Genomic DNA, 23,199 nt, shown 5'->3' with positions numbered 1-23,199 from the left:
AGAGAAGTAGGGGGAGAGGGGAAGAAGCAGATGTAGGGGGAATGGGATAGCCACTCCTGCAAGTTTCTTGCAGGTCCCCACTTGTGATAAAATATATTTCTTAAGCTTGAAAAACTCCCAAGTGTTCTGAGCATGGTAATCTGGGTAGTATGCCGAGTGTCTTAGAAATTTATGGGATACATTTTTACACTGTGAGATCAGAAATTATGAAACATGTTATACATGGAGACAGCTATAGAAGTGTAAAGTTTAAACAAGTTAAACATTAGTCCAACATTTTCTGCTCTTCTATTAGTGATGAATCCAGAGACCTAATGAGTCAGATATTTCTATAGCAAGTGATAATAAGCCTAACGACAGCCTGGTTGTAAATATATCCCATGCAGCAGCAAATAGAAGCCCCTTTCATTCATTACAGTGTTCCTACTTTTTGCACTGGGAGAGCATTCTATACACAATCCTCTTGATAGGAGAGTTTACCATTTTTGTAGGGCAAAGTGTGTGTTTTCTGGCTTTGGTACACACAGGGGTCATTTCCTGCAGGTGTGCACAGGAGCGGAGCTCCGGCAGTAAATAGTTCAGGGGCGGGCACATGCAACAAGCCCCGCCCCCTGCTCTCAGCAGCCCTGGGCCACGAGGAGCAAGAAGCAGCCAGGTAAGTTGCAGTGGGTGTTGCCTTCTGACACACTTCCGGTAATGTCGGGGTGTGGCATATGCAAATGAGTTATGCTAATGAGCTCCTGCACCTCTTTTTCTACTAGATGACGCCTGGGCACACATGATCATAAATGTGGTTTATTGAGAGTTTGTCCTGATGTGTATCAAAGCTTGAAAATACAACATGGTGAATGTACATGTCAAAAGGATCACAAGAATTCTCTTAATGGGAATCATAATTAAAAATGGCTTCCATGTGTTGTTAGTTTGAGATCCTGTTCCCATATGCAAAAAGTGCTGTGGATTTGGGAAAAGTTTACATTGGCTTGAGCTGCTTTAAGCAATGATTTAGTAAGTTGGTGCTGTTTATTTGCCATCTGGTGAAGGATCCAGTTTTTTGGCACAACAGAGTAAATATTTGAAATGCAACATTTACTAGTGTGCCAGAAGGCTGATCCTGTCAATTCTTGTGGAAGCAAAAGTCTTAACGAACAACATCATGAAAGCTACCACAAGGACAAGGCTTTTTCTTCATCCATCACACATTAAAATGATCTTGTGAGTAGGCCTTGAATTCTTTTGGTCCACACTGGTGAAGTCTGAAATGTGTAACTAAGCTTTTGGCCATTGGGTGGCCTCTGTGACATCAATTTATCATTCTTTCCAAACCCTGCCACTCTATTGATCTGTCTGTCTGGCAGTCTTAGTTAAGCAAAGAAATGGGATTTCCATCCCTCTCCAGTATGTCACTAAAATCACCAATTAAGGAGACTGAGCCGTTATTAGAAGTAGACATTTATTGAGAGAAAACTAACACCTAAACAACATTTTTGTCTTTTTTTCCTGCAGGAGGGAAAAGGTTTAGATTTGACTACATTCTTTACACCCAGCTCAAACAACCTGAAGTGCATTAAGGGTGCTATTTTTACTTATCTCTCCCCATCTCTGTATTGTTTATTTCATCAGGTTTCTCTGGCAATTGTGTCGGCTGCAGCAAGAAAGGCTTCTGCTACTTTACAGAGTTTTCCAATCACATCAATCTTAAGCTGACCACTCAGCCCAAGAAACAGAAACACTTAAAGTATTATCTGGTCAGGAATGCACAAGGAACTCTGACCAAAGGATCTGCAATCTGCTGGAAGGGGGCAGGTGAGATAACAAAGCAGTTTCATTAGAGCTCTGGGTTTCTTTGGGAGGATTTAGATTATTGCAGATATGTGACTCCTTAGAAATCAATCTAAGGTTGAAGGGATAAATGAAAACTCTTTAAAAAAACCAATAAAATGATTCATGAATACAGGCATCTGTTACTAAGGAAGTTACAGGCTAGCTTCAAAAGTAGTTACAGAGGGGAAAGTTGAACACTTGCCAAGTTGCACTATTGAAGGTATGAGCTTCACTCATGCTAGATTTGTGTCTTCCAAGAGTTAGCCATCTCGCCCACTGTGCCTGCAGCATTTTCTCCATTCTTCTGAATGAAATTTGTTTGCCATTCCTTCCTTCAGGCTGATCAGGACAGCCACCACCCATTCTAGGGCTTTTCTGTAGTAGCTCCATTCATGGAACAGTCTTCCTTAGGGTGTCATAAATAACTTTGTTATTCAGCATGTAAGGCCAAATTGTTTAGAAGGGCTTTCTGTTTGGATGATAGTTATTTTTAGAGGGCTCAGTCAGTTGCCTGCATTTGAAGACAGCTGGCTAGCCTCATCTGGAAACAATGCATTCACATCTCATGAAGAAGGCAATAGGGCATTCAGGATTATGAATCTGACTTGGTGGTATGTTGGCTAGCATGACAGATTTTGTTATGGGAAATTCAGGAGCTTTTTTTAATCAGCTACGAAGCTGAGGGCCAATTCACAATTTCTATGGTGAGCAAATGGGTCATGCATATGACAGTGTTTACAGCAATAAATGCTATATTAGCAGCATCCACATGGAGGTTTCTCACTTCCTTGACTTCCAAACTGCAGTGGATTTTTCATCTGGAGCATCCATCAGACACCCTCTAACTGCAGTTTCCTGGCTTGCTTTCTCAAATGTAGTTTGCTACAGTCTTTCCAGAAAGAATGCGATCCAACTACATTAGCAAGCTGTCTGGATGGGAAAGTGCACATTTTCAAAGGTTCTATCTGTTGCCATGACAGAATCATAGAATCACATAGTTGGAAAGGGCCATTCAGTCCATCTAGTCCAATCCCCTGCTCAGTTCAGAATCAACATAAAGCATCCCTGACAAGTGTTTGCCCAGCTGCTGCTTGAAGACTACCAGTGAGGGGGAGCTCACCACCTCCCTAGGCAGCCGATTCCACTGCTGAGCTAATCTTACTGTAATTCCCCCCCCCTAATATCCAGTTGGTATCATTCTGCCTGTGATTCAAACCCGTTATTGAAAGTCATGCCCTCTGTTGCCAACAGGAACAGCTCCCTGCCCTCCTTTGACAGCCTTTCAAACACTTAAAGAGAATGATCATGCCTCTCCCCTCAACCTCCTCTTTTCCAGACTGAATAATCCCAGATGTCTCAGCCTTTCCTCATAGGGCTTGGTTTCCAGGCCCCTGATCATCTTTGTCACTGTCTTCTGTACCCACTTCATTCTCTCTACATCCTTTTTGAAGTGTGGCCTCCATAACTGCCCGCAGTACTCCAGGTGTAGCCTGACTAATCCAGTGTACAGTGGGACTATGGGCTGCCCGCAGTACTCCAGGTGTAGCCTGACAAATCCAGTGTACAGTGGGACTATGGACATCTTGTGATTTGGGTGTGATGCCCCTGTTGATATACCTCAAGACCTCATTTTTGCCTCTGCATCACACTGACAGCTCACACCATTTGGATGTGATGCCTCTGTTGATACACCTCAAGACCTCATTTTTGCCTCTGATTCACACTGATTGCTCACACTGCTTACAGTCCACCGTATCCCAAGATCTTGTTTATACACACTGCTCAGCTGAGCCTTTCTGCTTTCTCTCTTTCCTCTGTCAGAGTTTCACCATTTTCACCCAACAGTGGGCCTATCTCCACTTTTACCTTGCATTTGCTCCTCACATAGCCAAAGAAGCTTTTCTTCTTGTAGCGAGCCTTCCTGGCCAACCTCAGCTCACTCTGAGCTTTGGTCTCTCTGATGGCTGACCTGCAGTGCCTAGCAACCCTCAGATACTCTTCTCTCCCATCTCCTGAACATTTCCTGTTTCTTCCTTAGCTTATCATGGAGTTCTCTGTTCATCCACATTGGTTTCTCATATCCCCTACCATGTTTCTGTCCCGTTGGAACAGTGATGGCTTGAGCTTGCAAGAGCTTTTGTTTTAGGAGAGCCCACCCTTCATTTGCTCCTTTCCTCTCCAGCATTCTTGCCCGTGGAATGACTCTCATCATGCCTGTGAGCTCATGATGTTCTAGTTCCTTTGAATTCCCAGCTTTCATTTAAAAAGGGTAAGTCTTTAGCCCTTTCTGTTGTGCAGATGCACATATCTCTGCAACAAAAAGGGCTAGAGGCTTTCTTTAAAAAAATGAAAGCTGCAAACTTAGAAGACCTGGTAGATCAGGAGTCCCCAACCTTTTTGAGCCCATGGGAAACTTTGGAATTCTGACACAGGGTATTTGGGTGCAGCATGGAAGGCAGAGCCAGCCGTAAAATGGCAGCTGCAAGAAGTGAAGCTGCACATACGCAAGTGCACACACCCACAGGAAGCTCAAGTGCCGGGGAAGGGTAATGTTTATTGATTTATTTGTTGGACTTCTATACCACCCTCCCTGCAAAAATGGGGCTCAGGGCGGTGTACAATAACTTAAACAAGAAACATTTTAAAATTCAGATCTACTAAAATACTAAAAAAAATGTACACTATCACAGAATCCTGTATGGTGCCATGGTGTACAGATTTCTGAACCCCATTAATTGGGGGGAGGGGGAGTGAAAGGCATAGCTGATAGAACCATGGCTGTCCTCAACCATATGCCTGGCGGAACATCTCTGCTTTGTAGGCCCTGCGGAACTGTAACAGGTCCTGCCGGGCATGGATGTCATTTGGCAGAGAGTTCCGCCAGCTCAGAGCCAGGGCCGAGACAGCCCTGGCTCTGGTTGAGGACAGCCAGAAATCTCTCAGGCCAGGGACCTCCAGTTTTAAAAAAATACACTAGGAAAGAGGAGTGTGAGAGAGGATGAAACTAACATGGTGCTGATTGCACAGCCAATCAGATCTCCCGTGTCCAGTCCTGTTGTGCAAAAGCCCCATTCATTTTCTTAAAAAAAACCTTGGGCATCAGAAGCAGTGCCAAGCGGGTGCCATGGTGCTCATGGGCACCACGTTGGTGACCCCTATAGTAGATCATGGCAGCAGAACATTGTAGCATTGCTGCACCGTGGTGGTCTAGTAACAGCTGATTTAAAAGACAACAGCCCCCCCCACCCCAAAGCCATCCAGTGGTACGGTTGAAGAAAAGTGGCAGGTAATGGAGGAAAGGACACACAACACTCGCATGTGGGCGCTCGTGTTGCCGGCGTGAATGCCTCTGCAGCAGTAGTTGGAAGCTGAGAAGCACATGGGGTGGAGGCACACTGTGCAAAATTGTAAAGGCGTCAGGGGAATCAAGCAGTTCTCACTGGTCAAAGCACGCCATTTGTTTGTTTTTTAAGAATTCAGAAGCCGTCAGTCCTCCTCCAGCGCTCGTTCCAGTACCTTGTTCCAGCCTCCAGAGAATACCAGCTCCTCGACAGCTGTTGCAAATGAACCAGTTCTAGCCGCGCATTCAGGTGTTCAAGCAGGGATGCACCAGATGGGTAAATAAGTCTTACTGTGGTATTCTGCACTCTTCTTTCTGTGCATGTAAATATCGCAAGCCTGGGCAGGTATAGGCAAAACAGAATTATGCTGGAAGACCAGAATGTACAAGGATGTCAAAGATGCATAGGTGATTCCCAGGTTTCTGCTTCGGTTTTCACTACTAGAATCAGAAACATGAAAACTAGTGCCAGGAAAGTAACGTGGACAATCCCAATGGTAAGACTGTTTCCCTGGCATTTCTTTGGGGGACTAGACAATTGCCAGTCAAATGGGTATAGGACAAGTATCAAGTTAAAGTGTACATGACGAGTGATACGAGTTCAGCCACATGCAATACTTACACTACCCATACAAAAGCATCTCTGCATAGGCAAGTCTCATGGCTCACGATGGCACAGAATTAGGCCGTTGTTTGGGCAGTGGCTGCAATTTTGAATATGGCATAGTGAAAAGTGGGAAGTGGTTTGTTTTCAATGGTGATAATAGTACCTTTCAGATACACACCTGGCCGAAGGACATATTAGTGTAACATCTTAGGATGGCACTGTAAGATGATTACTCTTCTGGAATATGAAACGTGATTCAAGGCATCATTGCACTGTAGCTGGAACAATTAAAAAGCTATTGCACAATGCAGTGGTGCTCATAGTACCATTCATATATACATTCTGGGCTGAAGGATGTATCAGTGTAAATGCACACTAGGAGTACTAGGCCTCTCAACAAAACTCAACAAACAGAAGATTTCCAGCTGGGAACAAATAAGCAATGATCGTTGCTTCTTGTTTTTGTTCCATGAATGTATGCACCCTCTCTTATGTGGGTTTTCCTTTCTTACTGGGTCATGGCATTGGACTGGGCTATGCCAGCCAGTATTACAACTGAATTACAACAACCCAGAATTACAACTGAACTCCAGACAACAGAGAATCTGTCCTCCCCCCCCTGCCTTTTTAACCCAAACCCCTGCTATTTAGCCATTCACACTGCAGGAGGAATCCTCCCCAATCCCAGCTCCAGTTCTTCTTTTGCTTCTGGCTCTCTTCCCCCACAGGCCAGTTTGGTGTAGTGGTTAAGTTCATGGACTCTAATCTGGGAGAATCGGGTTTGATTCCCCACTCCTCCACTTGCAGCTGCTGGATGACCTTGGGCAAGCCATAGTTCTGTCAGAGCTGTTCTCTCAAGGACAGTCCTGGAAAGAGCTCTTTCAGCCCCACCTACTTCACAGGGTGTCTGTTGTGGGGAGGGGAAGGGAAAGGAGTTTGTAAGCTGCTCTGAGACTCCGAGGGAAGGATGGGGTACAAATCCTATCTCTTCACTTCTTCTTCATCATCATCATCACCATCACCATCATCATCATCATCATCTCTCTCTGTCTCTCTGGCTATCAGCCAGTCTATGTCTTACTGTCAACGTGGCAGGGCCTGGAGAAGACCCCTGTGGTGGCCATTTCAAAAGCCATTGGGGGGGAATTCAACCCTCCCTGCTTTTTTTTTTAAACTTTTTGGATTTTTCTTCAGAATCACAGAGTCCCCTGAGTCTGTAGAAAAACCTGTTGGGGGAGAGTGTGCCCTCTGTTTGCGGAAATAAGTATCCGCACGCAGAGGGGACTGTTGAGAATTAGATATATAGATATAATGGCATCTGACCTTAAATGATTGTTTAGAGGAGATAACTCTGTTGAGTTCAGTAGAGATACTCCATGAAATACTGAAAAGAAAGGTGAAGGCAGATAGCTTAGTAATGTAAGCTGTTCAATGTGTATGTTTCCAATTTCCTTTCCTTTTCATTCTCACAGCATCAGACCAACTCCCATCAACAGTATGCTACCCAGTTTACAACGGCAAAGACTCTCCCCAGCAGCATTCAGCAAAAAGCAATTTATCATCAGTGACAAGACCATCAGTATTAGGTATCTTCTTCTGAACTGAGAGTAATATGTACATAAATGTCTGGGGCCTTTGCCTGGCTTGGACCCAAACCACCCCCCCCCACTCTGTGTAGGAAGACCCACTTCAGGGCTGAGATGCCCTAACCCTGGCCTCTTACAGGGGGCTGGCAGAAGTGCTGCAGTTGCAGCCAATGAGAAGTGCCACAGAGCCGGAAAACAGGAAGCAGCTCTAGCCTTCCTGGCAGCCCAGAGAAACACATTGTCAGCTGCCTCGTCACCAGTGCTGACGGTGGCAAACAGCAGCAGCAGGAAGCCAGCAGGGACCAAGGACAGGCCTCCATTTAGCGCCAGGCCACCAAAGAGGCAGGCAGGACTCCGGCAAAACCCACGCTCCCGCCTGCAACCACAATCCAAGCTGGGAGTTGGCAGCTGGGACAGGCCAGGGCTGGTGGCAGGTTGGGCCACGACATGACCACTGCCCGTGAGGGATTGGAAAGAAGCCAGTGGGGGGAGGGAGGGGTAGATGTGGGAGAAGGGGCAGCTCTGGAAACTGACTGGACTCGACTGGGCAGGACTGACAGTCAGTCTGGGAGAGGGACCTGATTGGTTTCCTGGGAGGGAAAGGGCAGGGTTAGGTCCTTTAAAAGAAGGCTTCTCAGCTGGACTGGGAAGGAAGCAGGGAAGGGAGACTTCCTGACGGAAGGAAGGACCATCCCCAGAAAGGGGAGACCAGGTTGTACCTCCTCTCCTTCTATTTCTGCACCAATCGGGGGCAAGATGGGTAAGGACCGAGTCACAGGGACACTGGGGGAGAAGCCTCACAACACAATACTTGAGATAAATTAGCATTAGTTTGGATGTTGTAGAAACAGAATACTGTGTACAACGTATATCAGTGGTGCTTCCTGACGGCACGTACAATCTTCTTGCATGTCTCAGGGAGATGCACTTGGTCCTCGGCTTTATGGTATACATCACATTTTACACATGGTCAAAAAGTAGGTGAGGTTCTTTCTTCTACAGGGTGACATGCCGTAACTATACCGACATGTATATAGAAAAATTATGAACGCATGATTGCCCTTAGACCCACTGGTGTTAATCTAACGGATTCCTCAGTTCTTGTTGCTTGGATCCAAGAACGCTGCTTCATGTATTTGTATGGGAGGAGTCACCAATATCTTCCAAACTGCAGCACACCATTTCACACCCCCCCCCAAACTGCTCAACCATTTTTTGCTGCATGTGTGTTTGTGTGCATACGTACAGGTTGCAGATGAGGGTGGGGAATCAGCTATAACCCCCTGCAGAAGCGTAAGTGCCTTCCTACATTTGGGATCTTTGGACCCCCAAGCCTTTGTATCCATTGCACGGAAGTAATTCTGTCCGGGGTTAGTCTACCCACGCTCCACAAGTGTGAAGAGCAACTCTTGTGACTGATGCCTTCGTACTAGTGAGAGGGAAGCTACTTGGCGAAAACAGTAATTAGTATGTAGAATCATGGCCTGAATAAATTTTAGTCCAGTGTAACTGGCTGGCTTTTATTTCCTGAAATGAGATAAACTTTATTAAGAGAAAGATTCAAAGACTCCAACATAGTTATTTCTGTGACAGTTCAAATGAAAATAGCTTAGATCTATCAATCATATCCCCCCCTCCCTTACCTGCAGGGTGCTTAGGGACAGGTGGTATTGGGGTGGGACGGGACTTTGAAACAGCCCAGGAGTAAAACAGGCCAAACTGCCCCTGTAATACTGGCGATACCACCAGAGTGGCTGGCTTCTGACTGCCGTTAACCCTCTGGTAACTTTCCCTGGAGGTTAAAGACTAATCAGTGCGGAATACATAATTCTCCCCTTATTTGTATTCTGACATCAGTCCTGTGAGCTAAATTAGGCTGAGGGAAAGTGAGAGCCCTAAGATCACCCAGCCAGCTGGCTGAGTGGGTATTTGAATGCCCCCCTTCCGTTCACTGAATGCTGTGCTCACGCAATCACTTGGCTCACACAAGCTGCTAAATTAACATTTAAGACCAGTGGAATGGGTCCGGATCAGACTTTTTTTTTTTTTTAAGTTGTATTTTCTGGGTCACCAGAAGTCAGTAAATCTGTAACTTCTGAAGAACATAACAAGAACACTTTATGGTCCTGGGCCTGCCAGAAAAGAATCTAGCAGTCGCAGAGAAGAGCAGCTCCTCTCATGCTGTACCTGTTCTTTGCGCAGAGAACATAGTGCTAGGAATCAAAGTTCCCTGCTCATAGTACAAGTACAGGACAGGAAGCTCTAGTGCAGTCTTTTCCAGACAGCACTGGTGTAGCCTTCCGTTTCTGTGTTTGTTCATTCCAAGGCCAAACTCCACTGCGTGCACAGAAGCAAATGCTTGTTCATTTACAAATGGATATACGTGCTTTCTCCCCCTTTTAATAGAAGCTACTGAATTAATGGAAATGTCCAAGAGGTGGCGTGGTTAACGATACTAATTTTTATCGATAGGGAGAGGGGGAAGCATTCCTGCTAGAGGAAGATGAATGCATGACCCAAGTGCAGTTTAAGTGGTTGCATACCGCCATCTTGTGGTAGAACTGTAAAACAAACTAAATGTTCTCTATAACCTCAGCCCCGTCCCCCCTCAGTTAAGGGAAGAAATTATGGGCTCTGGCTGGGTTGGTTAATGGAAGGGGGAGAAGTGAGGAGAAGAAAGTAGCAATACTTCTAGTTCATTGGCTTCTATTGCTCCTAACCAAGAGCTGAATTACTACTACTACTACTAGTAGTAGTAGTAGTAGTAGTAGTAGTAGTAGTAGTAGTAGTAGTAGTACTACTACAACAAAAGGAAAATGCAGTTTTAGTAGTAAAAAAGAGCAAGAGTCTAGTAGCACCTTAAAGACTAACAAAACTTGTGGCAGAGTATGAGCTTTTGTGAGTCCCAGCTCATACCCTGCCCTGCCACAAATTCTGTTAGTCTTTAAGGTGCTCTTGGACTCTTGTTCTTTTCTACTGCTACAGACAGACTAACATGGCTACCCATCTTGATCTATCTCCATGGAAGGCAGTTTTAATATAAACCCACAGACCCTCTAATCACCTTTTATCCTTTGCAAATGAAACTTAAAATACAAGCAGAGTTTATTCCACAAAGAGGGATGGGTAGTCAATGTTGGACCCACATATTTGGGCGAAAACTCGACACAATTTAAAATTAGCACCACAGAAGTCAGAGTCTTTAACACATCTCCCTCCCGAGTTCTCAAGGCTCCCACATTCCATCTTCTTTCAGTTTGTTTGGCTTTCTATGGTGCTGCTGTGAACAGAGAACACCTCCTTCTCCTCAGATGGGTTTCATCTCCTTTTGCCAGTTTGGTGTAGTGGTTAAGTGTGCGAACTCTAATCTGAGGGAACCGGGTTTGATTCCCCACTCCTCCACCTGCACCTGCTGATGTGACCTTGGGTCAGTCACAAGCTCTGGCGCAGCTGTACTTGAAAAAGAGCAGTTTCTGTCAGAGCTCTCTCAGCCCCACCCACCTCACAGGGTGTCTGGTGTGGGGAGGGGAAGGGAAAGGAGTTTGTCAGCCGCTCTGGGACTCCAAGTGAAGGGCGGGGTATAAATCCAATCTCTTCTTCTCTTCTTCTTCTCTTCTCATAACTCTCCTCCTTTCCTCATAAACCTCCTTTTTATCCCTTGGCCACCTCCTATAAACTCCCCTTCGAGGACAAAAACCCTCACAAATTCTACCAGGGGGCCAAACCTATAGGTTACACTTAGAATAAGCACGTAATTCAGACAGAGAAGATCTTTATGCCAGTAATTATTTGTTTTAACCAATGTCATCTAGGGACTTTAACAAATTCAGGGCCTCCAAAGAAACGCCACAAAGGCTGGTCGCCAGAGTCTCCATCGTCTAACGAAGCCTGGCATTTGCAACCCAACCCACAGATCACCTATCGAAATAAAAATGGTAAGTGAGGAATATTTTTTGTAGTAGGAACTGAGCTGTTGTGTTAGGGAAAACAGCCAACATAAAGCATAGTCACAAGGCCATGGTAACATCTGCATTAGACTACTGAAACATGCTCTAGATGGGGCTGTGTGGTCTAGAAATGTCCACAGGTTTAAAATGAGGCTGCAAGGGTCTTTACTATGACACACTGGAGTAATAATGTGAAACCAGTGCTACTTCAGGTTACATTAGCCCTCAACTTGTTTTCAGGCTCAAGTTCAGGTTGTGGGTTCATATCTGGCTTAGGTCTGGAATATCCTGCCAGCCTGCCCTGTTTCTAAAGTCATGCATAGTGTCTTCCTGTGGGAACTGGCCTTAGATGAAATTAGGTTGGGTGGGACCGGTGGGAGGGCTTTTTTGCTCACTCCTGCCTTCATTGTTTCAGGACTCAGTTAAATACTTTTCATTTCTAGTATGCTTTTAAACTGGATTAAATAGGAACACTGCATGTTATTTTCATTCTCCAGTCTATTTTAGATGTTTTGTATTACCTTTATATTAATGTTATGAGATCATTGTTTTACATTTGAGTTTACTTGTGAACCATTTTGAGGATCTTTGGGTAGAAAGACAGTTGGAAGAGATTATAAATGAATAAACAAGTACTGGTGATGCCTACACGAAAGTCTTTGGCCTTTCTGGTCATGTGACATTTGAAAGCATAAATGAATTCTCCCCTCTCTCTTCCCAGAGCCAACATTTTTTGTAAGTACATGATTTTTCCCCTTAACTTTTCCGTTATAATTTAGTTCTGGCTAAACCCTTTGCATTGATTCCTAGAGGCAGGAGGAGGGCTTTCCTGTTTACCTCATGCTGCCGTGGTAGGACCTATGTCATCTCCTGTGGTGACCTCTGGAGAGCCAGTTTCAGTTCCTGATAACCTACTGAAAATATATAAAGCAAAGCCAGTCCTATTCAAAGGTAACACATAATGTTTCAAACAGGCACTTTGAAGAAGTGTGTTCTCCTTTTTACCCTATACTCTGTTTTCTCCTCTTGCACATGTGGAATCCAATGCAACTGTGCTTTGTTTCACAGGGCATGGAAACTTCCCTTACCTTTGCGGGAACCTTAACGATGTCATAGTCAGTCCCCTTTTGTATACGTGTTACAAGAATTCACAGTCTCTCTCTAGGGCTTATGAGCAATATGGAGCCTCAACAATACAGCCGATTTCAGATGAAATGCAGCTTTTACTAACAGTCTATTACCTTGTTCAATTGGGTGAGTTTTCCACCTTTGACTCCTGTCCCATTAAAGAGGAATTGATTTGAATTGCAAATGACCGCTGAGAAAGAAACTTTAAGATATAGTGGTTGCAGTAGAAGTTCTTCTTTGACGTTGTAACTGTAAATGAAACACAGAATAAGCCATGTCTCAAAAAATGTTGGAGAAATAGTTGCAGAATATTTAAGTATCTAAGACAAACAGGGACTCGCAAGAAACTCGCATGGAGGTGGATGCAGGCACCCCAACCTCTGCTCTCTTCCCTCTCCCTCATTCTCTAACAGCAGCTGGCAGAGCTGTTGGGAGCTGCTGCGTCGGCTGCTGAAGTAAGGCATCTGCTCATGTGCGGATATTGTTTTGGGGGGTGTTAAACCCGCAATTTTTGTAAATGGTAAGACTTTTCTGTAAACTTGGGTGGTTCCCCAAGTTTGGAGAAAAATCTCCTTTCTGTCAGAATGGGCCCAACCTGCGGATTTAGATATCCGCAGATTGGCCCACATGTGGCTATTTTATGTATGGATACAAGAGAGTGAATTCTAATTCTGAAATAAGTAGTTGCCTGAAGTTTATACAGACTTGATCTTTGATATGCTTTTGATTATGAAGACTGATGGATGGGGCGAAAGAAATAATTTTTACAATGAAACCTGACATGAGGGAAGGGATATTTGCTAGTCCTGGAACGCCACATTTTATAGGTATTATTTCAGCCATGGTTACTTTGTTGACCCAAACCCAACAAGAGGGAAAATCCCTATTCCTCTTGAGCCAAATATTATAATTAATTCAGGGAATACTCCCAAGTTGCTAGCACTAGATATTTCAATAACTAAAATCTGACTAACTGGGACTCGTGGACTTCATATTCTGAGTTGGAATATAGCTGGCTGGGCCTCGAGAGTTTATTGTAAAGATACCAAAGCTTTTATGGCTTCTTTTGTTATTTTACTTCTTCAGCAGACCTGGTTAATGGATGAACCTATCCTGGTTATCTTACTCTCTATCAAAGAGCACCTTATAGGTCTGGGGGGGGGGAGGCCATGAGGGGCCTAGCTTGTTTAATTTCAATTACTTTGAATATAGGACCTTGCGACCTCCTGGTGGCAGATGATGATAATTGCTTTTTTATTTAAGTTGGATAACGTGACAGTTATCCTTTCCGCTGTTTACATTCCTCTACCCACTCCTACTATAGTGATTCAGAGATGGGACCATCTGGGAAAAATTGTCAATGACTTGCAGGCTTCTTTTCCGAGGGACCCCTTTGTACTAGCGGGTGACTTTAATGCAAGGATCGGCAGTGATGATTATACACTTGTCTCTAAACTATTAGGTCCTGATAATGATGAATTTCTCAGCCCTGCTTGGCATAATAGGAAATCTAAGGACGATATAATAAACAGAGGTGGTTTGGAGCTGGTTAAATTTGCAATTCAGAGAAACTTTATTCCATTGAATGGCTACTCAGAGGTTGATGGAGCCAGTGATTTCACTTATGTGTGTCCCAAAGGATCCAGTGTAATAGATTATATTCTGGCCCCTCTTGACTATCTCTCCCACTTTGAGTTCCTAAAAGTTGGTGATTACAAGTCTCCTTTTCTATAGATTTATCTTTAGAACATTACCCTATTCTAGCACACAGCTTCCCTCTTTCTCAAAATCAAAATAAAGTTTGTCGATTATGCTGAAGCTCCAACACTAGTGACAAGGCTCAAACCATAATGGGTTCCATCCCTTCTAATAGTCTTGCGGTCTCATTCAGGGTCTTGCAGTCTGATTCAGTGCTCAACTGTTTGCATAATTTGGATGAGGTATTAAAATTGTTCAGACCCCTTTACGTGAAAAAGTGCCTTGATAGGATACTCTTCGAAGTTAAGAAGAATAGCTGGTTTAATAGTGACTGTAAAAGAATTAAAAGGTGGATTCAACAGAAGCATCGTGAGTTCAAAAGTAGCTGTACAATATCAGCCCTTCGAGAGCTGATGGAACTGAAGAAAATGTGCAGAGAACTGATCAAAATGAGGAGACGGATGGCCCTCAATAAGGAATGGGGATATCTCATTTCAGCTATTAATAACAACGATAATAAGGCCTTCTGGTCTATCATCAATACTGCTATAAACCCAGCCTCTAAAATCCCATGCTGTATTTCCCCTCTGACATGGGAAAACTATTTCAAGAAGCCACATTTCAAGCAATGGGCCAAACAACTCTCCCCCTGAAATGTTTCTGTTTTGGGTAACAATGTGAGGGGGAAATGCTAAAGCTCATTCTGCCCACTTCCGTGGTTCTGGCCAGGGCAAAAATCAGCATACTGAACGAACAAAAGAGAACAATCAAATAATGCACAACTGCGACAGAGTTCACAGACTGGGTCCAGGGTCCCCAGCATTTCAAATCATGTGAACTCTTGTCTCATGGAAATTGACCCCCATTTATCTCCAAAAGGTATAAAACCAATAATATTTGTTGAGAACAAAGTTTGAGTTCAGTGGCACCTTTAATACCAACAAAGTTTAATTCTGGAAATACTCTTTAATGTGCGTGCACACTTCATCAGTACCCCCCTGAATCTATCTTAATATTTGTTGTCATGCTCCTTTTAAATTTTTTAAAAATGTTTATTAATATTTTACAAGGTTTGAAACACAACTAGGAAGTAATTACAATCAGTGAGCTATAGTAATTGAACTTAGTGAATATACTGTAAAGGTAAAGGTTCCCTTGCTCCAAAGCCAGTCGAGTCCGACTCTAGGGTTGCGGTGCTCATCTCCGTTTCAAAGCCGAAGAGCCAACACTGTCTGAAGATGTTTCCGTGGTCATGTGGCCAGCATGACTAAACACAGAGGCGCATGGAACGCTGTTACCTTCCCACCGAAGTGGTACCTATTTATCTACTTGCAATTTCTTGCTTTCACACTGCTAGGTTGGCAGGAGCTGGAACTAGAGACGGGAGCTCACTCCATCATGCGGCCCCCGGGTCTCGAACTGCTGAACTACTGCCCTTCCACAGCCTGCAGTTCAGCGTGTTAACCACTTGAGCCACCGCAGCTCCAATGAATATACTAGCAATAAGTAAAACAGTAAATTACATACATGTGCATCATAAACAGAGTTGTCTATCAGTGCCAGTAAGCACTGCATGGCCAAGCATTGCACCAATCAATGATATAACAAATCTATCCTAGCTAGATGAGTACTTGATATTTAAAGATGCAGCAGCGTCTGGTGAGAGGGATCATATGGACTAATATTATTTGTAGTGACATATTCAAGAAATGGAAATCATTTTTCCATGAACCGAGTCATTTTCAGAGAAATCTCAGATTGGAGAAGATGGTCTGAGATTTTTTCCAGAACAAAGTGCTCCCAGACCTTGTTGTACCAGAGAGATCTTGTAGAAACAGATTGTGATTTCCATTTAAGGGCAATCACTGCCTTTGCTGCCACTAGAAGACTATTAATTAGTTCACATCTGATTATAGGAATGGTTACATCCTGCCAATAGTTCAGAAATAGTATTTCTGGTAATAATGGAACCTCGTATCCAGTTAGAAGTTTTATTTGAGAAAGTATGTCACACCAAAATTCCTTAATAAATTTACACTGCCACCAGCAGTGAGCATAAGATCCCACCTCTTCACATCTCTTCCAGCATAGAGGGGAGTGTGATGATGTCATTAGTGCTTATTTCTTGGGAGTGAGGTAGCATTTTGTTAGGATCTTGTAAGACTGCAGTTTGGTGCCGAGGACAGAGGAGGTAAATAAAGAGGATGACCAGACACTGGACCACTGGTCGTCTGTAAGAGTAATATTGCAGTTATGCTGCCATGTCAGTTGGTAGTTTAGATAATTTACATTACTGACTCAGATTAATATATCATAGACCTTTGTCATTAGTCCTTTTTTACCAGAATCTGAGCAGTTCAGGAGACATTCAAAATCAAATTGGTTTTTTTCCCAAAAAGTCAGGAATTTGCAATTGCATTACCATGTGACTCAACTGTAAACAGAAATACCATGAGATCGTGTGTTGTATTTTCTGCTCCCATATTGATTTAGCCAATATGCCTTGATTCGAAGAGATGTCAGTCAGGCGCGTAACCTTTGCCTGTCTCCAAACTTGAATTGTATGAGAATCTTTACCAGCAGGAAACCAATCTTGTTGTAGAAATGAAGAGTCTCTAGATAGCTTTGGAACCAATTTAGCTTTAAGAGAGTCCCACTTCTTAAGTATTGCTGTAAGGAAGATATTTTGCTTGATTGGAATAGGGAGAGAATGGAGCAATTCCATATTGCCTCTTGAACAGTCATGGGGCCGAGGATTGATTTTAATGCTTTTATCCAGTCAGCATGTTCTCTAATTAATAGCAGTTCAACCATGTTCATTAGGAGGGATGTTTTATAGTATGACGATATGTCAGGATAATTCAATCCACCCTTCGTGTTGCACAGTCTTAAAGTAGCAAAGCTGATCCTCAGTCTCTTACATTGCCAAAGAAATCCGTTGATAGTAGTCTGCCACTGTTTTAGTAATTTGAGAGGTATTTCTATAGGGATTGCGTGAAAGAGGAATAATAATTTAGGGAGAACAAAGGATTTGATCAGCTGAAACCTGTCTGACCAGGAGAGCTTTTGTTTACAGGCTACTATTGATAAAAAAGATTAATTCTTGATTTTTTTCTTCTTTTGATGACATTTTTGTTTATGATGCCATCTTTCTGTAGCTTCAGACCAGGTTCCTTTGATTGAGGACTTGGAGCAGATCTTCATGCGTTCATGGAGGGAGTCACATCTTTCTGAAATCCGTCAGTATCAACAAGCCATCCCACAGGCTTTTCCTCAGGTTCCCGGCCCGATTGCACCAGTGACATCTGCTCAACTTCCCTGGCTAGCGGGACTGGCAGCCAGTTCCTGTAACGACAGTGTTCACATCATTGAGTGCAGCTACTCTTTAGCTGAAGGGATCTCAGAAATGTTCAAGATGCTCATTGAGGGAAAGTTAGTGAAGACCAATTATGTGGTGATCATATGCGCTTGTCGAAACAGAGCCATTGATTCTTGCATTGCTGTCACAGGTGAGCTGCTAAGGGAAAACATGGAGCATTCCAGAATTTTAGTGGTTTGTGACTGTTGGCCCCATGTAGGTCCAAGTGTTTCCATCATCTGAGGCATAAACTCTTCCCACACTGACATATTGCCTTTGTTTATCAAGAACTATGATAATGTATATACTGGATTTTCTTCATGGGATTCTAAATGTTACAAAGCCTGTAAAAAACTTATGCTAACAATATTATTATTGTTTATTATCGGCCTCGTTCACATGGCGAAGTTGCCGCAGGAGAGCCACGATTGGATGGCGGATTTTCCTGGCGCGATCACACCACAACATCAGGCAAGTGGAGCGCACCCGTGGCATGCCGCCGAAAATGCGCGATTAAAAAATACCTCCTCAAACGGTTTGCCACGGGCTGCCTCTGGACTCCCTTGGTGTGATTGCGCCGGCGTGGCTTTTCCCTCCGGCCGTCTTCATTGCCACGCACATGCTGAGGGCCAGAACCATGTGTCTGATCACATTATCGCGTGGCTAATTGCAGTGCCGCAAATAGCCACGCCTCCCCCCCACGTTTTCCGGGCCGTGTGACCGGGGCCATTGATTATTTTAATGAAAAAAATGCTGCCTCTCCAGTGAACTACTTGAGGTGGCTAACAACATAATATAAAATAAAAATTGAAATTCAGTTTTAAACAACCAAATCAAAATAAAACTAAAAGAAATCCAGCAGCCAATAAAACTAATGTATCCATGGGCAGAAGCAACATTAAAACAGTATGAACGCAGGCTAAATCCTACATAAAACATGATGGAAAGTGGCATTAGATCATAAAAGAGATTAAAAATAACCTACTAAAAGTTGAGGTAAAACTCTGGGCAAGCTAGACCTGATGCCTGAATGCCAACAGCTCATGTGTCAGGTGAACCTCTAGGGGATGGATATTCTAAAAATTTGGTGCCACCACTGAGAAAGCCCTGTCCCCAGTTGCTACCCTTCTTATCTCCATGGGAGTTGGCACAGAGCCAGAGACGAGGACCTTAATTTTGGTGTAGTGGTTTGGTATAGTGGTTAAGTGTGTGGACTCTAATCTGGGAGAACTGGGTTTGATTCCCCACTCCTCCACTTGCACCTAGCTGGATGACCTTGGGCAAGCTGTAGTTCTGATAAGAGCTGTTCTTGAAAAAGAGCAGTTTCTGTCAAGAGCTCTCTCAGCCCCACCTACCCCACAGGCAGTGTTCCCTCTAAGCTGAGTTAGTGTGAGCTAGCTCATGATTTTTTAGCCTCTGGCTCACACATTTTTGTCTTAGCTTAGGATGGATGGCTCCAGAGCAAACTCATTTATGCAGTGGCCAAATTGCTCACTCACAGCTTTAATGCCAGTAACTCACAAAGTAGAATTTTTGCTCACAAGACTCCACAGCTTAGAGGGAGCATTGCTCACAGGGTGAATGTTGTGGGGAGGGGAAGGGAAAGGACTGGAGTTTGTAAGCCGCTCTGAGACACCTTCAGGTAGTGAAGGGCGGGGTATAAATCCAATCTCTTCTTCTTCTGTCTTTTAATTGGTGAGGAGAAGGTGATAATATTGATTCCCATTGCTTACAACACACAGTGAGTGGTGTAATGTGCTTGGCTGCATGACAAGTCTGCCCATGCAGTTTATAACAGAACCTTGGTCTAAAAGCCACACTGCCCTTGGCTCAGGTATATCACAATACAGCTACATGATTTGATTACCTGGACATTAGAGTTTGGCTAGACAAACTATGGGGCAGAAGAAGCAAGGCAGTCCATCAAGCCCAACAGCTAGTGATAGTTCCAAAATTTAATACTGAGCGTTGTTTTTAATGTTAACAATTGTTCATAAACTGTGTGTGTGTGTGTATACACACACACACACACACACATACACGCCATGTGAGGTAGGTTAGGTTTGTTATCCCCATGTTGCAGAGGATGTGCTGAAACCGAGAGTGGCTTGACCAAGTCCACTTACAGCAGTGCCATTGCTAAGCAGAGCCACACTCTTTTAAATCCATGGATTAGAATGGTATAATTCTGCTGAGTACAGTACTGTTAGTGAAGTTTGAACCAGGAACCTCTCATTTCATGATTTCATTTTTTCTTAGCCAGCTGTTCTACACTGCCTCATGGGTTTAACTGAATTTAACAGTTACTTCTTCAGGAGCACTGGATCTACACATAATTGGATATTGTGGTATCCTTCTGCAATAGCAGTCATTCACACAGGAAAATCTGGTACCAAATGATTGCTATAGCACAGCAGCCATTGCTATGTGGACACAATCTTATGAAATAAACATTTTTTCCCCTCTAGATGTCAGCAAAGATCTGATTTTCTGAGTTGATTTCCAGGAGGGAATTAAATGACTGACATGATGTGGCAGAAGAAAAGTGGAGAATAGAGCCACCCTACAAACTAGTCTTGTAGCAAAATTAAACTGCAGTTCCAAAGACGTTTCTTTCTTTTTTCATAGTCTGTTTTAAATTGGGTATTTGGTAAGGCTTTGTACAATTTATGCAATTGATCCAAGTGTTAGTGAGAAAGGGTCTGATAACTATTAATGGATTAAATTTAAATTGCACATCAAATATTTAAATAAATAACAGCTCATTTGACTCCTTCCTCTGTGTCTTAGGGAAATACCAAGCAAGAATATTATCTGAGAGCATGCTCTCTCCAACAGAATACCAGAAAGAAGTTAGTTATGAACTGGTGACTGGGAAAGTAGATGCCCTAGGGGCCTTCTTCAGTACTCTCTGCCCAGGTAACTCTATACAGAGACAGCTGTTTAAAGACTTTCTAAGAATACATAGATTCTGATCATTTCTGAGAATCTAGCTATCTGATGAGATTTTGTACACTGAGACAGAAATTGTATGGTGTCCCATCGCAAAATGACAGCTATGGGAGGTAGGGTCATTCACAAAATGGCTACTACGGGGGCAGTCATAAAATGTTGAGGGGTTCCAAGCCAAGCCAAGTCCTACGATAGGGGCCGCTATTTTGCAATGGATTCTTCCTGCAGACTCAAAGGTGATGCCTACTGGGGGCTTCTGAAACACCTCCTGCTCCATTATGTTGAGGAAAGCCATGATTGGCTCTTTGTTTTGGGGAAGAAGAAAGTGGACACCAAGAAACACATTAGTGGGCACCATGGGACCACACTGAGGATCATTGTTCTAGTCTATTCAGCGGCTTTATTTTGCAGCAATGCAAACAGCAGCTTGACAACTACCGCCGTTGATTACTATTATTCCTGAGGCAGCAGCAACCTCTGACAGACTGTCCAACAAATCACTGTGTAGTTAAGAAATCTCCATGGCTCATGTGAGCCAACAAGGTTGCAAGAAAGATCTGAAAACAAGAGCTGCTGCAGACAGGAGTCAGGACAAATCACTCATCCTCTGCTGTATGTTCTACATAGTTCCAGTGGGCTGCTAAGGAATTTCTACCATCTCAAATGCATCCTGGGACCCCCACATTCTGGGATGCACCTCCAGAGTTATAGCTAGAATGGGGGCCAGTGAGTACAGTAGTACAGAGCACTGATTTTAACTAAGAATTTTTTCAAAAGAAGAGGCTTTGAATTGAAGACATGACAATGTCCCTTTAAATAATGGGAACTTATTTTCAGGTATATTTTAGTTTGGTTTTTTAAAAATCCTCCTTTAGCTACGATGACTTTTGAGCACGGCAAGTTATTTCAAGGGGGGAAGAGTAATTTCTTCTTAAAGAGGGGAAGGAGCTAACTTCTTCAGACCAAGTTTCACCGACCAAGGTGTTTAAGGGAACCAGACTTCCTCAGCGATGATGTTACTGCTCCTCCCTGTGCAAATCAACTGGAGGGGATCTGGCCTTCCCTGGAAATAGTGCAGCCTGAGGTAGTGAGGAAGGCTGGCTGCAGCCCCATGTATGTCTCAGATCCCCTTCAGTTTCAGTTTGCCAGAGTTGCATTGCTGCAAGGGGTACGCCATTGAAAAGGCCTCCCAGAAGCTGTGGAATCAGTTCATTATGGAAAGCATCACTGATAAAGTTAACAGAAATAAAAGGAACGTCGTACATTTTGGGTTTGAAGCTAAATGGATGCCAATTTTAGAAGCTCTATCAGACAAAAAATTTATCTCAGCATCCTGGGATAACTATGTTAAATGGTTGTGAGGATTTTTTATGGTTCAAATAAAGTATAGTAAGTAGGCTTTGGTAAAAAACTTGATTTGTGGGTAGTACTTTGTGTTTAATAGGATTAGATATATCATTGAATGTCTACAGATATTCTTGAGGGCAGAAGACACTTGGTTGTATCTAAAGCAACAAACAGTACAGGCATCAATTACAAATTGAGGCTAAAATAAGTTACTTTGTTCAAAGATTTATTGAAGAATGTATCATTCTTTAAAGCTTACCTTTTTTGTAATTAGTGTGTTGGTTTGAATGTATAACTGTTCTTATGACCTTTATGTAGATTTTTATTGTTATATTTGTTTTATTGTTTTAATCCTACCAATAAAATGTTAATGAGAAAAGGCCTCCCAGTTGCATGTAGCTCAGCATTCTGAGCGAAACTTTACAGGAAAACATATTTAAGAATAAATAATGCATTCAGATCTGCAAAACTGCCAGCGAAAGGGATAGAACGTCTTGTACGCAGTGAAGGATGGAACATACAGGATCCAGGCCCCTTTATTCAATTAAGGCAATATTTGTAAGCAGCTTTCAAATGACACCACAAAGAGCCACTTTGGCCACCTCAGTGAGCAAGCTGTAGTTGGAAAACTAAACCTGGTTTCACATACCACTTACAGTGCTTCATGTCCACTGTCTTTAATTATTTTGCATCCCTTGTAAGGAAGGGTTTCTGAAAACTTTTTTATGATGGCGTTTTTCTTTTGGTTGACTAGATGGGGATATTGATGTTTTGCTGGACAAATTTTGTCAAGAAAATCGAGGGCACATTTCGTCATCTCTCCCGGCTTCAGTCAATAAACCGACAACGGTGGACGTAGCTGGAGCAGCTGGGTGTACAAGTAAGTTCTGTGTAGGAGGAGCCAATGTCAACCTTTTCACATTTGTAGTCTTCCTTCCCTTCACAGAGTTCAAGGAGGCCTTTTAGCTCAGTGAGAACACATCTGAAAGACAGTTATTTTAGAGTTCAGAAGGGATCTGACAGTATTTCATTTCCCACATTCAAACCCAACTCATTAGTCTCAACCTGAAACTACCACTTGAGATGAAAGGGACACCTTCTAATCTGTTGGAACTCCATAGTGCACCATACAGATTTCAGGCAGATGTGCACAGTCTGACCATAGCATTGTAAGTCCTCTGCGAGAGATCCTAGGATGCACCTCTTAGATTTCACAGCAATGTTCTTTAAAATGTCCTCTCCCCTTTAAGCCTACCATGAGTCGTTGCTCATTCAAGCCAACTCTCTTGTAGTTGTTCAATCACCTATCCTCCATTTACAATGTCAATTAAGGCATCAGTTCTTGAGATTAATTTTTGTGCTCACCACTGATGCTCTTGCATGGGGTAATTGGGCCAAGCACTACCCAATGA

The 23,199-nt window shown here is 43.3% G+C and overlaps 1 protein-coding gene across 1 annotated transcript in view; it reads left to right on the top strand.

Annotated features, from left to right (window-relative positions):
• GREB1 (growth regulation by estrogen in breast cancer 1) overlaps positions 1-23,199 on the top strand; it is a gene marked incomplete at its 3' end in the record, with an annotated part of 118,709 nt that overhangs the window by 53,428 nt on the left and 42,082 nt on the right. The window contains exons 4-12 of the mRNA XM_015416407.1: positions 1,624-1,806; positions 5,298-5,441; positions 7,244-7,357; positions 11,170-11,292; positions 12,115-12,255; positions 12,373-12,558; positions 17,289-17,639; positions 20,279-20,407; positions 22,542-22,667. Coding sequence (XP_015271893.1) covers positions 1,624-1,806; positions 5,298-5,441; positions 7,244-7,357; positions 11,170-11,292; positions 12,115-12,255; positions 12,373-12,558; positions 17,289-17,639; positions 20,279-20,407; positions 22,542-22,667 — 1,497 coding nt within the window. The remainder of the gene's footprint in view (positions 1-1,623; positions 1,807-5,297; positions 5,442-7,243; positions 7,358-11,169; positions 11,293-12,114; positions 12,256-12,372; positions 12,559-17,288; positions 17,640-20,278; positions 20,408-22,541; positions 22,668-23,199) is intronic.

Source organism: Gekko japonicus, unplaced genomic scaffold (genome assembly GCF_001447785.1).
Source record: "Gekko japonicus isolate JY-2015 unplaced genomic scaffold, Gekko_japonicus_V1.1 scaffold1597, whole genome shotgun sequence".
Classification (NCBI taxonomy): Eukaryota; Metazoa; Chordata; class Lepidosauria; order Squamata; family Gekkonidae; genus Gekko; species Gekko japonicus.
This window is presented reverse-complemented; position numbering and strand designations above follow the sequence as displayed.